The sequence below is a fragment of the Vidua macroura genome, chromosome Z (assembly GCF_024509145.1).
Source record: "Vidua macroura isolate BioBank_ID:100142 chromosome Z, ASM2450914v1, whole genome shotgun sequence".
Classification (NCBI taxonomy): domain Eukaryota; kingdom Metazoa; phylum Chordata; class Aves; order Passeriformes; family Viduidae; genus Vidua; species Vidua macroura.
In genome coordinates this window covers 26,102,840-26,121,078 of record NC_071611.1, presented here as the reverse complement: position 1 = coordinate 26,121,078, position 18,239 = coordinate 26,102,840, and the positions used below count along the sequence as shown (strand labels likewise).

General features: G+C 37.9%; 1 protein-coding gene across 2 annotated transcripts in view; it reads left to right on the top strand.

The window, feature by feature from the left end:
- Nucleotides 1–18,239, top strand: part of CERT1 (ceramide transporter 1) — a 79,239-nt gene that overhangs the window by 53,764 nt on the left and 7,236 nt on the right. The window contains exons 7-11 of one of the 2 annotated variants that reach the window (XM_054003935.1): nt 4,223–4,380; nt 10,260–10,352; nt 13,004–13,090; nt 14,089–14,181; nt 15,060–15,137. In XM_054003935.1, the coding sequence (XP_053859910.1) occupies nt 4,223–4,380; nt 10,260–10,352; nt 13,004–13,090; nt 14,089–14,181; nt 15,060–15,137 (509 nt within the window). The remainder of the gene's footprint in view (nt 1–4,222; nt 4,381–10,259; nt 10,353–13,003; nt 13,091–14,088; nt 14,182–15,059; nt 15,138–18,239) is intronic. The other variant, XM_054003936.1, reaches the window with a different exon arrangement.

Below are 18,239 nucleotides of genomic sequence, written 5' to 3'. Positions count from 1 at the left end.
CCCTGTTGTCTGTATGAAACTGTACTTTTTTTTTTTTCTTTTGGATAACTGTTACGTTAGATTTCAGAAAACAGAAAAAGCCTTCTTTGACAAATGCTAAGTACGAGTTTAATTTTACTGCATGATTCATTTTGGAATAGATGTCTTTGTCAAACTCAATTTTTGTACAGTCGTGTAGGAGTTTCAGCTTAATTTACCTGTAGAAAATTTTTTCATATCTGTGTTGTTCTGGCACATCTGCAATATGTATGCATATACTATGGGGAATGTCATTAGGAAAGTCTGTATTTTAATGCAGCTGGTCATCAAGCTTTTGGGAACTTACATGCTAAAAAATTGATACTTGGTGTTATGGATACCTGTATAAACTCACTCACTATAGCTCACTACAGGAAATAATTCTGCAACCCCTTGCATTTTGCAGAACTTCTAATTCCACTTGAGTCCTGTATTCCATTAAATTTACTTTCCATCAATTATTTCTATGAAAATATTTATTCCCATTTCAGTTTTTCTATGCCTCAGTCTGATTTCTAATGGCTAAATTAATTAAATATTTAGTAGCTGAGTGCTAATCAAGCAAAGCTTGATTAGAAATTAATAATTAGACTCTCTGTCTTAAAGTGGAATTATAAGTGATATCTCAGGTTGAGACAATCATGCTCATGTATTGGGCACAAAAAAAAAGGTCAGACATAACTGGCAATGAAAGATTTATCTTGAACTTCACCTTTTTTAAAGCTTAGCCTCAGAGCAGCTGTTAAGATTTGGTCTCTCAAATTTCAGGTTTTCTTGAAATTTCTATCTTGTCCTGGAAGGACTTTAACAATCTTCTTAACTGTAGCTTACAAGTGGTTGCCTGTTTATTCTAAGATGGTTCTTCACTCAGTGGTTCAGGAAGTGAGGCATAGGTTCAACCTCTTAATTTACCTTACTATGATAGGATGGAGTGTTTAAGCCTGCTGTTCAAACTACTAGTGCACCAATCTAAAGCTCAAATTGTTATATTTAAGACTGACTTAAAGGGCCATATTCATACTGACCTCTGCAATTTGTTCTCTGGGTGGGAGGAGAAAGTTAATGTAAGTATGGACATTTGTGTACTTCTCTGAAGGTGATTTGGATAGAGAGGCTTTCTCTTTTCTGTGTTCTATGGGATCTTTAGGTGAAGAGGTAGGTAGAGGACTATAAAGTTTAAATATACTGGCCACTTTCCAATTACAATGTCTAGTAATTGGAACTGTAATAATTTATATAAAACACCAAGATAAGGTATCTGGCTGATGCATATTTGCCCATTGCAAATATTCAGGAATGTAGAGTCTAGATCTCTTAAGTGTTTCCATTCATCCTCTCAGGAAAGAGAATGTGTTTAGATTTAAATTTTCTAAGAATAGGAAGAAGTAACCTACTTAAGGAACCACATTGAATATGGAAGATGTCTTTTGTACTGGAACTATAAAGATGGAAGTGGTGCAAAGGCTGAAGGAGAGAAAATTGATGTAAATTACAGCGGAGATTTATGTTGGATTTTTGTGCTTTGAATGGAGGAAAAATATTTGCTAAAATACTGCTGAAAAACTGGGGTTGTTCTTGGAGGAAAACTAATCATACTGACCCTGTTGCAATCCACAGAAGATAACAGCAGTAGGCATCAAGAAATGGATCATGGACGCAAATGTTTTTCACTTAGAATTACTTTAGTGATATAATATGTTATTTTTTATATATATATATAAGGGAGCATAAAATGGAAAAAATGGAAGAACATCTTTCTACTTACTCTCTTTAGAATACTTTCCTGTTTCTCTGGAAAACAGATTTGATCAAACAGTGGGAAGGTGTTACGAGCAGAATCTTGGGAACAAGAAGGGAAACACCTATCCTAACAGACACAGAGGTCTAGGAGAGAAAAGCTAAAGAACTATTGAAAGATAAAGAATGGTATGAAGAATTCCTTGTATGAAACAAAAGAGAAAGCAAGTCATAAATAGAGCCTAGATAAGATAATGAAAAATGAACTGCTTGGAAGATGTTGAAATTGAAGTTAGAGTGGGAGATAAAATTATTTTGCCTTTTTCAGTTGACGGCATGCAGTTTGATAACTAGAGAGCAATTGCAACAGTAAGAACCCTTTCCTATTAGTCTTTACCTTTAAACACAGATCTCCAAATGCCTGATTTAATTTTGAAATAATGGATTTGTAGCTGATATGAAAAAAAGTGTAGAAAAGGAATCAGAAATATGTTTGGTCTCTCCAAATAGAAAATCTTATCACAAGTACTTGTAAAATGCTGAAGCTCAGTGGTTCCTGAAGTGAGGGTTAAGATCATCTCCCAGCATGCTTCAGAAAAACAGATATTTCCTGTGATTAGGAATGAATCAAAATACTTGGTATCCATCATAAGGAACATGTTGAGTGGCCATCTCTTTAAAGAAACAGGTTTTACATCCTTCTGCAAGACGTTCATTTTTGCCCATAATGGTAATGACTGAAAAACTTTGGGCACTGACTGTCTGTCAGAGTCTGCAACTCTGCATCTATCACACCTACTCTGAGACTAGTCATTAAGGAATGGCTTAGAACTGTGGCCGAGACCTAGAAAGGGACAAAAGTTCTCTCTTTTCTAGAAAATTAAACTGTGTTGCTATATTTCCCTTAAATTCTACTGCAGAGATTTCTGAAATTATTTGTTGCAGCTAGTGGCAGTTTCTTCAGCATGTCTACGTATTTCCTAAGTGAGAGAGAAAAATCACATCTGCGAGCATTACAGCTGTGCTGTTAAGCCTGGATGTGAACATAGCCTACACCAACAGGAGGAATGATTAGTGTGAAACATCTTTTTCAGTTGTGAAGTATTACGTGCAAAGTTCTTGTATAATTTTAATTATTTTCAGTGGAAACACTGCATCACCTCCTTGCCAGCTTATGCCACTGTCAATCTCAGCCTCCTCTTGTGTTCCCTCTCCAGCTGTTGGGGAGGGAGAGCTGCTTTGCTCATTATCATTTCTGAAACAGGTTTTTTGTTCTCTTGCCTTTTTTTTTTTTCCCTCCAGCCCCCATCATTTTTACCTTTTAGGGAATGTTTCTGATATTAAAAAAAAAAAAAAAAAAAAGTTGTATTCTACCATAGTATGTGTGCTTTTTTAGGTATTTGAAGTTGTGTGTAGTCTGTAATTACTTATTTGAAAAAGAGTTTGATTCCTTCTGACAGGGGGGCATAAAAAACCTCTAGAGACTTAAACCACTGCTGAAGACCATGTGATGATTACTTTCTGTTCCCAAAGTGTAGACACTGTGCTCTCTCATTACAGAATGGAAGTGCTTGAAAGTTCTGCTTTGCTCTTGCAGACAAATAAACTTACTCAAAAATTAATTTTACTTTTTAAACTGTAAAAGTCATATGTTGACAAACTGACAGACTGGAGAAAAAAAATTATGTCAGTCCAGGTGATAAGTCATGAACTTGCTCTTTGGCACTAACAGGAGTTACTTTAACTTGCTGGGCTCAGTCAGCTTCAACTTGAGTGTTACTTCTGCTTTGTAATATTTTCTGACATTCATGTGCAGTGCTTGATATGTTATTATGTCAACCTACGTACCAGTGTGACATATAATAGGTACTTTTTTTGCACACATTTTAAACTACTTGTTTAAATAGCCTCAGCAACAGATGGCCTGGTTGACAGCATGAGCAGTTCTTGGAACTGTAAAACTCACAGTACTTGGAAAATTCAGCACATTTGATGCTTTTATCTTATACCTTTTTACTTCTGTAAAATCTGTAATTATATGCTTAAAAGAACCTTGAATTATACATTTTGGATTTGATGACATTTTGAAATTGTTCCTTTCTTAGTGCTGAGTCTGATATGTTTTAAGGTTGCTCTGTGTTAATTAGGCCCCATTTCAAGCTGTCAAACTGCTATTGTTACAAACTATTACCACTCCCTCCACCCACATGATTTGCCGAGTGCAGAGTAATACAGGATTACAAGCAGGCTTGAAATACAGTGTAAAAAGATGAAGCTGCAAGGATCTGTTTCGCCTTTTGAATATTTTTCTTTATCCTGGGGATAACTGTGGACATTATTATCACTTTAGATTTTTATTTTAAAATTAATTTTGTAGCTAGTCTGTTGTCTTCAAATATAACACATACATGTGAAGTACTTGTTTGATTAAGGGCAGCTATCAGTGATCTTATATATGTGTTTTTAGTGTTTCCACATGTGACACCCAAAGGCATTAATGGCATAGACTTTAAAGGAGAAGCTATAACATTCAAGGCAACTACTGCTGGAATCCTTGCTACACTCTCTCATTGTATTGAACTCATGGTAAAACGTGAAGAAAGCTGGCAAAAAAGGCTAGATAAGGTAAGATCATTTTCCTTTTACTTTTGTTGAAAAAAACTTTCTTTAGCTTGAAATAGAATTTTCAAAGAAGCTGTTACTAAGTTCTGTACTCAAACAACTGGTTTTATTTTTATGTACACCATTTATTAATTTCAGGTGCTTAAATTATTAACCCTATAAAATGTTAAGGAGCCTTGTTCTGACTGGTGATGTAGTAGCTCTTTGCATCATAGTCTTTTTTCCACAGCACTTATTCAGATAGTAGTCCTATATTCTTTATATCTGTAAAGAACCTGAAATTATCTCATAGTAGTAAGTGTATTGCTTACAGCCTTCTGACATAGACCTAATTATCTGCGCAAGCAAAATGATGTGTAAGTCTCTGAAATGTTTTAGTATGATAAGTGGTGGTGACAGCATTGGAGAGAACAATCAGTTCTAACTTTATATGTCTCCTCAAGATAAAATTATTTCACTGTCCTCTAAGAGATTGCTGAGATTAAATTATGCTTTATACTAATCAGTTAAATCTTTTGTGTCATGTGAGAGTATCTGTTATTCTAGGCAGTGATAGTTCATTCTGAGCCTACTCAAACATGTAACAGCTCTAAAGGAGCAGTGTCTTCTTGTCTGAGATCTGTTGTTGGAGGTATGGCAGGTTGGACTTCAGGCTTTAATTTCTAGAATTTTGCCATTGCTGGCTGGTGTACACTGTAGCTGTCCTTCTGTTCTCCTTCCATGTTTAGATGTGGAATATACCATGTATCAAATCTTACTCTATTTAGTGATACACTAAAGAATTCAAAGAATGAACATATCAGACAAAATATATCCATATTTGAATCCTTGACCCTGTCTTTTGTATTGTTTGTGCATATGTCAAAGGCCTGGCCCTGTGTCACTGTATTGTGACTTATGTCAACAATTCTTTACTGATTCAGCTGAGCGTTGGAAGAATTACAGTAGGTCCAAGACTTGAAGCCTGTTTGTAGGATCATAGAGGAGTTCAGGTTGGATGGAGACCTCAAGAGCTTTCTCTTGCTCTAACCTTCATCTTAAAGTAAGGACAGTTTGAGTCAGACAGTTTGAGTCAGGGCTTTATCAAGGCTGTAGATAGCCCAGCTCTTCTAAGCAAGTCTGCTCCTCACCTGTTGTTAGAGTTTTGCCTTATATCCTGTTGGAGTAACTTTTATTCGAGTATCTGATGCTTATTTTTCAGCCTTGTCCTGTAAACTGTGAGGAGACTGGCTCAGTTTGTTAGTTTATTGAACATATTGGAAGGCTACTGTTAGATACCACAGCAAAAGCCTTCCCTGTGCTGACAAACACTCTTCATTTGTGTTGATGAGACTTTCCTCAGAGCATGTTTTCCTTGCCTGTAGTTCAGTATATTTTAATAAAGGATAATATGTTAAAATTTAATTCGAAATTATTTTAGGTTTGGGTTTTGTCACTTTTTTGTTGTCTTGTAACCTAGCTTTAAAGCACTTGTGGATGATGCAAGTGGTTACCAAATTCAAGCCTAAATTTCACTTGGGGTCTCATGGGACTAATATCTCATACAGCATGAGTAAATACATTTTAAAGGGGCTCACAAACTTCTTCTCCCAGGAATTAAAAGGAGCAAAAAGGAGCAAAAGCTCCTGAAACCTTAGAGTTTTCAACTTGCTCTGCTTTGGCAGACTTGAAACTTTCAAAAAGGCTCATTTGTCAATGACATTTTCCAGGGTTTAGAGGACAGTCATGGTATTAAGTACCTTAATTAGTATATAAAGTCATTACTTTGTATTCCTCTCTTTGCTCACCTTGTGGAAGAGGAAATTTTTTTCTTGAATGAAATAACTAGACTTGTGGTGGGATAGCCTTGGCAGAGAGTGAAATGCCCACCACCTATTCAGCAGGATTAGAGAGAAAAGTAGAATGAGAAAGCTCATGGATCAAGGGAAAGACAGGAAGATTGCTCCCTGGTTTATATCACAGCAGAACATTCTTGACATGTGGAAAATCCATTTGTTGCTGATTTAAAATAATGAGAAGTTAATGGGAAACAGAAGGACAAACAGTAAAATAAGTTTTCTTGCCCCTTTTCCCGAGCTCATCTTCATTCCTTCCCTGTAGGCTCCTCCACCTAGAATCATAAAATCATTAAGGTTGGAAAAGACCTCAAACCTTATCAAGTCCAATGGTTAACCTAACCCTTCCGGGTCCACCAGTATACCATGTCCTTGATTGCCACATCTACACCTTTTTTAACATTGCCAGGGTCGGTGATACCAGAACTTGCCAGAGCAGGGCAGTCTGTTCCAATGCTTGTCTGCCCTGTCAGTGAAGAACTTCCTCCTAATATCCAGTCTAGCCCTCCCCTGCTGCAGCTTGAGACTCTTTCCTCTTCTGCTTGTGCTTGTTACCTGGGAGAAAAGACCAACCTCACCTGGCTACAGCCTCCTTCCAGGCAGTTGTAGAGAGCCATGACATCGTCCTTGAGCCTCCTTTTTTTCCAGACTAGACACCCCCAGCTCCCTCAGCCACTCCTCACAGGAGTTGTGCTCCAGACCCTTCATCAGCTCCATTGCTCTTCTCTTGACATCATCTCGACATCCTTACTGAAGTGAGGGTCCCAAAACTGAGCACAGGATTTGAGGTGTGGCCTCATCCATTCTGAGTACAGGGGGACAATCCCTTCCTGCTCCTGCTAGCCACACTATTGCTGGTACAGGCCAGGATGCATTGGCCTTCTTGGCCACTTGGGCACACCCTGGCTGACGTCCACCTGCTGTCAGTCAGCATCCCCAGGTCCTTTCCAGCCACTCTGCCCCAGCCTGTGGAGTTGCCTGGGGTTGTTGTGACCCAGGGGCAGGACCCAGCACTGGGCCTTGTTGAACCTCACACCACTGGCCTCAGCCCATGATTCAGGCTGTCCAGATCCCTCTGCCGAGCCTTCCTGCCCTCCAGCAGATCAGGACTCCCACCCAGCTTGGTGTCATCTGTGAACTGCCTGACAGTGCACTTGATCCCCTTGTCCTGATCAGCCGTAAAGATAGGAACCATGACTTGCCCAAATATTGAGCCCTGCCAACAGCACTGGTGACCGGCCACCAGCTGGATGTAACTCCATTCAACACCACTGTTTGGGCCCAGCCATCCAAGCAGATGTTTTTTAACTAGCGAAGAGTATGCTCAGCCAAACCATGGGCTGCCATTTTCTCCAGGATAATGCAGTGGGAAATAGTGTCAAAGGCTTTACTGAAGTCTAGACAGATGGCATCTACAGCCTTTCCCTCATCCACTAATCAGGTCACCCTGTCACAGAAGCTCGGGTTGGTAAGGCAGGACCTGCCTTTCACAAACCCCTGCTGGCTGGGCTGATTGTCCAGTATGTGCTGTGTGCTCTAGCTTGACGTTGTTTGTTCCATAACCTTACTGCCTGCTAGCAGCAGACAGTGCAGGGTGAGGAATGGAGTGTTGGCAATTAGTCCAAAACTTCATCTTTGCCATTTCTTCCTCCTCATACTTTTTACCAGCTCTAGTGCAAGTAGCTCTAGTGCCTCCATTGGTGACAGCCCTATGGGAAAAAAATCTGTTGCAGTGTGGATGTCTCATGGGATGTGATTACTTCAGGAAATACCCCTGCAGTTTGGACCTATATGTTCTCTGCCCTGGAGCTGCACCTCCTCATCTTCTTGGTCATGGCATCTCCTCTGTGATTTCTCACTTTTTCTTACAATACTTCTCTCCACAGAGTGTTTTTTACTCCTTTTCTTTTACCCTTAGAAAAGTGTCACATACATGGTGGATAGGCTAAGCTGCGTGTTGCAATGAGTCTGTTTTGGAGCTGGCAAGAGCCACCTGTGTCTGCCACAAGGCAGCCTCAGTCTCCTCCCACAAATGCTACCCATGCGAGCAGCGCCTTGAAGCTTACACGCTTAATTACAGCAATTGACTGTATTCAGACCTCTGCTACCATTATTCCACAGTGGTAGAGCTGCTTTTGGTTTAGTTTTTAATCTTTTCATTTTAGAGCTTAAACATCACTTTTTAAGAGTAACTTCTATATCTATGGGCCTGATCAAAAGACATTGTTTTCCATATGATAGATGAGGGATAAGAATGGTGCAGATCTTTGTACTTCCTATTTTCTTGAATCTGTCTGTAAACTTCTCTAAAAAAGAAATAAATATTGTGAGATGATAGAAGCATAGATTTTGTGGTTAATTTTCTTTCACTACCAGAATAGTCAAATGTCCAGAATGAAATTTATGTGAAACATGTAGTATTATCTAAAGTTATTGTAGTTACAGCTTTTCTTTCCACCTTTTATACTTAGCTCTTAGGATCTTGAGCTTGACTTTTTGTTTCCAGTGCAGTATATAATACATTGAATGTATTTTAAAACAGACTTTTCTTAAAATGTATATACATTGTGTACACAAAGGATTTTGTTATTAGTATTTGATCCACTGTTCTACTTGCAACAAAGTCTTTGTGATAATGATTTCCATGTTGTCTTGACTGCTGCAGCATTTTTCTCTTCTTGTTTCTGCCTTCTCTAATATTATTGCCAAGGGAAGCTGGCAGATTTGGAGAGTAATGTTTTGACACATGTGAATTGTAACTAATTTGCAGATTGAATTACAGAAAGTGTGGGGATTTGGGGTGAGTGGGAGAAGGAGTTGTGTTTTAGGTGGGGTCTGTTTTGTTTTCCATTCCAAGTCTGGTAAATTCTGTACTTTCTCAGTGACTTATACTCAAGTCATGCTTTATGTATCTTCAGGACTCTCCAGTTCCTTTCAAAAAGGATAAACATGCAAAATTTTGTGAAATCTGTTAGCAGGTACTGCCTCTTGATTGTTTCAGAATGGGAAAGCCTTCAATCACAGTTAAGGACAATATTGTCTCCATCAAAGTGCTTTTTTTTTTTTTTTTTTTTTGGTTGGTGTGTGTGGAAAACTATACTACCTTGTTCTACATCAAAGTATTACCTAACTGGAAAATGTGTTTGAGGGAGTGTTCCCAGCAAATTCCCAGTTAGTAAACTCAGCTTTTCAGTATTGTTTTGGGGTTTTCCACTGAATCTTTAAATTTTGATTTGGGTTGCTGAGTAATTATACCCATCTGCAAGAAGTGTATGATAAAGTCCACCTATTAGACATAACTTGCTTTCATCTGAAGTGATTTTGAAAGAGGACAGAGAAACATCTTGCAAAAAAAGCTGATTTTTGCAAGAATTTCAGAAGTGTTTGTAGCTTTTTCATGGAAAGTATCTGGCAGTATGCAGAATTTGTAAAGGCAATATTAGACTTAGTCTGATTTTGGCATTACAATTGTTTTATTCAAAATAGACAATGATATAGTCAATACAAGGTTTGTACATAGACTGGCTCCTGTTACAGTCACAACCTGTTACAGGAGAAGGCTATGAAGTTGCACTCTCTGCATGGAGTCCTCAAAATTATTCACATTACCCTAATTCTAGATACAAACTTGTTAGTGTATCACTACATTCAGCATGTTAGCTTTTTACCAGTTTTAGTTTTTACCCTTTGTTATCCCTGCCCAAGTATCTGTGTCAAGGAAGTTTATATGAAATGTTAGATAAAAAGTATGACTCCCAATGAAGCATGAACAACTGTGCTTAAACTAGAAACCAGTTTTTGCTTGCTGGTCTGGTTTCTTCCACATGACTTCGAAGGTATCCTCAAGGTAGCTAGTTCCCCAAACTTTCTATTATATATGCATGTATATTGGCACATAGAATGCATACATGCAAATAAATTCAGAAACTCATCAGCTTTGCAGTTGCTGCTTGGAAAAAACACTACCCTGGCCATTCCATTTCCATTCCATTATTGGCATGTTGACAATTAATTTTTGCTGCATCAAATGGTCATGTAATTTTACAGGAGACAGAGAAAAGGAGAAGAATTGAAGAAGCATACAAAAATGCTGTGACAGAACTGAAGAAGAAGTCCCACTTTGGGGGGCCAGACTATGAGGTATGAATTCTACTTTACAAATTTTTTATAACACTATGACTTTTTCTGGTGGGTTGACCCTAGTTACCAGATGCCCACTAAGCCACTCTACAACTCCCCTCAGGTGGACAGGGGAGAGAGAATATAATGAAAGTCTTCTGGGTTGAGATATGGACAGGGAAAGGTTACTCACCAAATGCTGAGGCAAAACAGACTCAATTTGGGGAAATACCACTTAATTACTAATCAGATTTTAAAACCACACTTCTCCTACCCCTCTCTTCTTCCTGGGTTTAACTTCACATCCAAATTTTCTGCCTTCTACCCCTCAGCTGTGCAGACAGAAAAGGACTGGCGGTTGTGGTCAGTTCCTGTCACATTGTCTCTACCCCTCTTTCCTCATCATAGGGAGCACTCATTACACTCTTACCCTTCTCCAGTGTGGGATTCCATCCCACAGGAGACAATTCTCCATGAACTCTTCCAACATGAGTCCTTCCCATGGACTGCAGTTCTTCATGAACTGCTCTGCATGAGTCTTCCCCACAGGATGCAGTCTTCCTAGGACCAAGCTGTTCCAGCATGGGTTCACAGTCCTGCCAGTAAACTTGCTCCAGCATGAGCTTCTTTTCATGGGGTCACAGGTCCTGCCAGAAGGCTGCTTCTATGTGGGCTTCCCACAGGATCACATCATTCTTTGGGCATCCACCTGCTCCAGTGTGGGCTCCTCAGTGGGCTACAGGTGGATCTCTGCTCCTCCATGGACCCTCCATGGGCTGCAGGGGAACAGCTGCTTCACTGTAGTCTTTACCAGCAGCTGCAGGGAAATCTCAGCATGTGGAACACCTCCTACCCCTCCTTCTTCACTGATCTGGTACCTACTGAGCTCTTTCTCTCACATACTCTCACTCCACTCTTCTCCAGCTGCAGTTTTTTTTTTCCCTTGTTAAATACATTATCCCAGAGATGCTACTATAGTCACTGATGGGCATGGCCTTGGGCAGTGGCAAGAGCAGGTCCATCCTAGAGCCAGCTCACACTGTCTCAGTTGGACGTGGGGGAAGCTTCTATCAGCTTCCCACAGAAGCCACCCCTGTAGCCACTTCAGCTACCAAAACCTTGCTACAGTAACACAATACACTTTTAAAATTGGGTTGTTTCCTAAAGAGGGAAAGTGAAGTTTCACAAGCCAGTGCAAGTGTAATTTACAAGTGTGTTCATGCCAAACTTACTTTTTCACCTAGGAAACTGAAACTGCATGAAGAATCTCAGTCCTTAATTTCTTGAGTGGAAGTATATCTTAACCTTTGATGTTTTGCTTTTGTCTGAAGTATGCTTCTTACAGATATTTCTGGTGGTTTTTTCTTACTTTCTTGTACATTTGATACCACTTATATGTAATTGTACTTTACCCTTTTATTTGTTCAGCTGTAGAGATAAATAAAACAAAAATATGAAAACTCTGACAGCAGAGACTGACTTAGAAGATGACGTTTAATTTTAACTGATTTTTAATTTGCCACTGCCACTTGAAATACTATGTTTTCAAATTCAGATTTTAAGTTCCTTGCTTCTGTTAAATTGCATTTCAGCAGCATTCTCCTCAGTGAGGTATTTAGTTCTATCCTAAGATGCATAAACCAACCTTTGAAGAGTAATAGTAGAATGGTTTAGGTTGGAAGGGACATTAAAGATCATCTAGTTCCAATATTCCTACCATGGTCAGGAACTCATCCTACTAGACCAGGTTGCTTAATGCCCATCGAGCCTGGCCTTGAACACTTCCACAGATGAGGCATCCACACTAATGTAAGCTAGTTCACCTGTAATACAGTAAGCTTGACCCTTTCATGTACATTAATGAAACACGTTTCTACTTTCAAGTCATAGCCTGAGAAATAGCAATAGTACTGTACAGCTATTTAAGATACTTGACATTAGATTAATTGTTGTCACTGAGACATTCACTGTAAAAGAATTAAATAAATAGGAAGTTGAACTTTGTCTACTTGGTTATTAAGAAGCACCAGCTGCTTCCAGGTGTCACTGCTGATACAAAACTTGGGTTTTTTTTTTTAATTTGCAGGACTAGGTTGTTTTACAACACAGTAAAAGCAGTAAACCTAACCATTTTAATTAGACTAGAGTTTTCAATCCTTGACTTAACTCTACCTGCTCTTTAGTGTTAAACTGTTGTTTCCAAGAATGTTCAATAGAGATCCCCAAAATTATGTCTTCCCTAGTTCTCTTTTTGAACACACATGAATATCAGTGCCTTTAGGCACTGAAATACTTGTAAGGAGTCTAACTACATGGTTATGTTAATAGATGTACTTTACTGACACTGTAAGCATTTTCAAGAGAAGACATTTATTAATTAAGTCCTAAATTTGGAGTCAAAGCATACTGACACTATTACTCACTTTCCTGGGGTTTTTTCTTCTTTATGTAACTATCATTAAATTGTTGTCAGAGGAAGACACTTCCTTTAACAAGTAAAGGTTTTCAGAGAACTTGTAATCTAAGAATATTGGTGAAAATATTTGAGATCTGTAGAAGAAATTTGCTTCCATCAGTTACATATAAAATATAAATACGTATTTTGAATGTTAAATTGAAATGGAATTTTTATATCTCCAGGATTTTTACCTAGTTTTTTTCTTATGCTCTAGGAGGGTCCTAATAGTCTGATTAATGAAGAAGAATTCTTTGATGCTGTTGAAGCTGCTCTTGACAGACAGGATAAAATGGAAGAACAGGTACTAAAACTTGAAAAATGTCTTAATGATGAGCACTTCCTGAGAGACTTCTGTGTTTTACAGTCTGTCCTGAAGTGTATCTCTTGAAGCTCCAGTTAATTTATTCTGACACTGATCAGGAAATTCCCCTTACTATTTTTACATTAAAATATTGTTGCTTAATGCTAATTTTGAGAAAGTAACTTCATAGCTTGTCTAGAAAAGAATAGTATATGTGTTAAGTTTATTGAATGTCTCTAGTTTCTAATTCCTAAATAAATGTCCTGTATGAAAATTATCTATATGTGATTATAGATAATCATTATAGATAATCACATATAAGATTGTTATAATCACATATAAGATTGTTAAGATAAAAATATCAAATACTACTGTCTCTCAAAATCTCAGCTGTCTCTCAAAATCTAATAATTGATCTGAAGTTTCTTTTTATTTCAGTGATATATGGAATAGGAAAGACATTGTTCTGCCTGGCTACTTCACTAACTCATTTTTTAATACACTTCAGTGACAAGTATCAAAAAGGGATAAGGTGCATTCTAGAAAATAGAGTATGAGAAAGTATAGTAGCATATAAAACAAGAGGTAATAACAAAGTCTTGCATCCTTTGTTGTAAAAGACTTTATTCTTAGGAATGTAGTGAATAACAATGACTTGAGAATGAAATAATTTTCTAGTGGACCTGTAGTATCCAACAGAGTTTACCCTATGTTGGGATCTCTTAACAAAGAGTAAAGGTTTTGAGTGACTGTGATAGTACTACAGGAATCTTTAGTGCTGCCAGTGTGTTTTCCTTAACTCAGAAATATACCTTGAAGTTTAGATGAATTCAGTCTTCAGGCCCACTCACTTAGAATTCCAGTGGGATGACAGCTTCATGCCTGTCATGGACAGCATTAGTTGTTGTAGTGACTATATAGATGGAGCATGACTCACTTTGTTTCACAGTCCACCCTGTAGCAGCTGACTAATAATAATTAAACCTATGTTGTTGCAGTCCCAAAGCGAAAAGGTTAGATTACACTGGCCAACATCCTTACCTTCTGGAGATGCATATTCTGCTGTGGGGACTCATCGATTTGTGCAAACGGTAATATATTTATCCTGATCTTCTCAGAATAATGGGCTGGTCTGTGCTGTTTCTATATAATATTTTGTATGAGTAGCTGAGATTTTTTTCAGTGTTTCTAGTAACTTCCAGTGGCCTACTCATTTTCAAAAAAAAGTAGCTGGAGCTGAAGAAGGACTGCTTTTTGTCTTGGCTCAAAAATACTGATTTAAGAACCTGTTTGGAATATTCTTTACTTGTATCAGGCTTGTCAGTTAGAAAATATGAAATATCCCTATTGGCTAATGTCACTAGAGGACGCAAGGAAAAAAGACACACCACAGCTATGGTCACGATGAAGAGGCTTATTTATTTCCTCTGACTCTAATATTTTACAGTTTTTAAAAGGTGTCAGTGGATTGGAGGGTGAACGTGCCACCTCTCTAATGACACTGGACAAACTACTAGTACATCAAATTTCTCTGCCTCTATGAAGCAATGTAAAACAATAGGTTGTTTACAGAAAGTTGTGTGAGAAAGTTTTCTACAAGAATGTAAACTCAGAAGGCTTTAGAAAATCTTAAAAAACCAGGGCGACAGGCTAACTTCAGTATTTTCAAGATACCTTCACCCAGATTCATTGAATTTATTTTATTTTTAAAAAATAATAATCCAGTTGGTTGTATCAGGATTGGTTGACTTGTTTTTGAATGTAACTGGAACCACCATGCTTCTGTCAGGGCTACACTGGGAGCATAATATATAATAGGTGCATGAAATCAGCATTTGCTGCTGTGCTTGCTGCTTATGGTGCTTTTGTTTTCCTTTTCTTCATTATCTTGTGCTTGCAAGTTGGTACTGAATGCTCTGTTGTGCCCTTGTTCTGATTACTTGGTTTTTTCTTTGTCTGTCTCTGGTAGCCCTATAGTCGCTCTTCCTCCATGTCTTCCATTGATCTAGTCAGTGCCTCTGATGATGTTCACAGATTCAGCGCCCAGGTACTGTATTGATGTGTCAAGTGGGGGTTGCATATCTTTGCTTTATATCATCCTTTTCTCTCGAACCTGTTTTTTAGTTTTTTGTTACATCAATCACTGCTTGCTTTAAACTAGTACATTGAGGCAGACAAAGGAGTTCTCTATTCCTGTACTAAATGGTTGTCTTTCTTTACATCCAGCTTGCATGCATACCACTTGTGCAGAGGCCCAAATCCTGTGAAACTATTTGGTTTACTTCAGTAGCTTTAATAAAAAGGTCTATAGTTTGAAAATTTTGTATCTCTAATTATAATGAAAGTAGAATAACATGTTTTACAGGGGCTAGAGATGGTCTTTGCTTCAGATTGAATAGTTTTTCTTGCTTTTAAATCAAAGGTTTGACTTTTGTCTGAAGTGTTAATTTGTAATGATGTTAATACATTGAGTCTTATGGTTCACTATTACCATTTTTTACCCCTGTGATTAGTTTGATTACCACCAGAAGGCCATTAAACATGTTGACCAACAAGACTGCATGTATGAGAAATCATATTGAAGTGTTCATGTATATTCACTTGTCCTTCAAAAATTAAGTCTGACATCCTGAATATGTCAATGTTGCCATAATGATATATTCCAGTAATGTGCACAATTACTTTAGATACTTACTAGGAAGGTGATAGTTTAGAGTAGAATTAGATAAGTATTTGCTTTTTAATCTCCAAAACAGTAGTTCAGATGTTACTCATGCTGTTTCTTTCCTTCTGTGGTCCGTATGTGATGGTGAATATGGAGCTTCCTTCTGGGATCTCCTCTTCTGCAGGTTTTTTAAAAGCTCCAACCAATCTTTTTTTTCCAAATGAATGGAATTTATTTTTGTTTTTAACAGAGCCTGGAATTTTATTACCTGCAGACCTTACTACCAGCTCCATGAGCAGAACCAACACTTAAGGACTTGCCTAGTGGACAAAAATTCCAAGACCTTTTGCAGTCAGTTTATTTCTGAAATCTGAACATACTGCAAGGGAAAAAGTATGCAACAACTATTGCACAACAGTGATAGGCTCATCACTGGTACTCCAGTAGTTGAGTTAGTTTTCTAAGTTGTTTTTCTTTGGGAAGAGGGGTAATAAAGTGAGGGGATAATAAGGGAGTAATAAGTAATAGAAAGCAAGTTTGATTGCCAAGAGAGGAACTAGTACTTTGTCAAGTTGTAGGTGCAGAGATCATTCAGCATAAGGGGAACTCATATTTTCCAAGATATGCAGATGTCCTCATTTTCACCTGTTTAATGCCTGTGATAACATTTCTGTATTCATATGGTAAGCCTGAGTTGTAGAGCACCACTGTGACTGCAGAGCTGATCACTTACAAACGCACCTGAGGTGGACCAGATCCTTATCAAAATGATGCAAATTATGGTTAAGTATCAGGATCAAATGGACTAGAGTAAAGTTGCTCTTTTTGCCTGCTGCACAGATTGTACTACATGAAAGTTACTATGGAGTGCCTCCTAATTCAGTTTCAAGTTAATGGACTCACTACAGAAAGTATGAATATCCCCACATGCAGTTCCAGCCTCCAAGTATTTTCCCTAAAACAAATTTTTGCCAGACTAACAAGTCACTCCACCTACTCTGGAGTTTCAGTTCTACTGAACAAGACAACAGGGAGTATGATGAGAATAGCAGACCTTTTCATTCTACCTGCTGTGGACTTTATTAAAAATTTATTAAAAATTGGCCTTTGTTCCCAGGCTGACAATTTGCTTTAGGAAGGCAAACTAGTATCTTGGTTCTTAATAAATGTGATTTTTTTTCCTACACTTCATGTGAATGAAGGGAATATTGGTATTAGTAAAAGGTCAAGTAGCAATTTGCAGCCCTGTTTTTAAGACTGAGAAGTGTAAACATGTGTTCTGATTGGAGCTGTTTCTTCAGTGTGTCTCTAGAAAGGCGTTGTTGTTTCTGCCAGCTGAGTGGGAGTTCAGATCACTTTCTTTTAAAGATCTGTCAGCTTTATAATAGGTTCTGAGTTGTTCTTAGGCCCTTTAAAGGGAAAAACTTGCCACTCAAAGTTCAGCTCAAGGCTGTATGGCATACAGGTTGCAAATATTTTTGCAGTAGCCAACTAGGAACCCAGAGGTAAGAGTGAGCCTCTCAGGTGGGAGAGAATCTTTGGATCTTGACTGTGCCTCTGAAATTGGTGCAAGTTTGTCAGATGGTGACCAGTGGCATAGACTAAATACAGTTTGTACAGACAATGTGCACAAGCAGGTTGTATAAATACTGCATTTCCTGGTGAAGCAGGAGTGTGTTTAGATTGCATTCCTGTGGATGCCTCGTTCTCTTCTTTCCTTGATATTTCCTTCATTCCTTTGCATCTAGCACGTAAAGCAAAAAGTATCAAAAGACAAAAGTAAATGTATAAAGCATAGCTTTTTCCTTAATAAATTAAGAGATGGGATAGAAAATATGTAAGGGCCTGAAGGTATGGGAAGTATGTGCTGAGAGCATAGCAAGAATTCCTTTCTTAAAGCAGTGTGACCTAGAGCTAAATAATTGAATATTTAAATAGTCCACATTCTTATCTGGTTTGTATTGTACTGTCATTGTTTCACTGGAAAAAAAAGGGAAGAAACTTTTGTAGGAAACCTGCTGGTAACTGGCAGCAAAAGTTGGCTTTTCTAGAAGCTGAAACATAAGTCTTGGTGGTGCTTTTTGTTCACTGAAGCTCAGAACCAGAGCACCCAAAAGCTGGATTGATAACTTTGCCTTGTCTAGAGAAGTCTATGCTTAGTTAAACTAAGACGAGTTAGGATTTCCATTCAGTGGATTTTGTTTATTCATGTTATGCTTCTAGAGTTTTATTTGATTCAGTTACCTTTTTTCTTTCTGGTCTTAAGTGTATTGCATGTTGAGTACATAGTACACTCAAAATTACTGCCTTGAATTAAAAGCAAAACATGTTTCAGTTCTGTATCATATTTTAAAAAAAGATTAATATTATTTTTGCTTTTTACTTGTTTTCATACTTGCTCAAATATGTTTTACATATTTTACTGCACACTAGACTTCATATTTTTGTAAGATGTGCAAAAGCATCTTGGGGTTCAGACTGTTC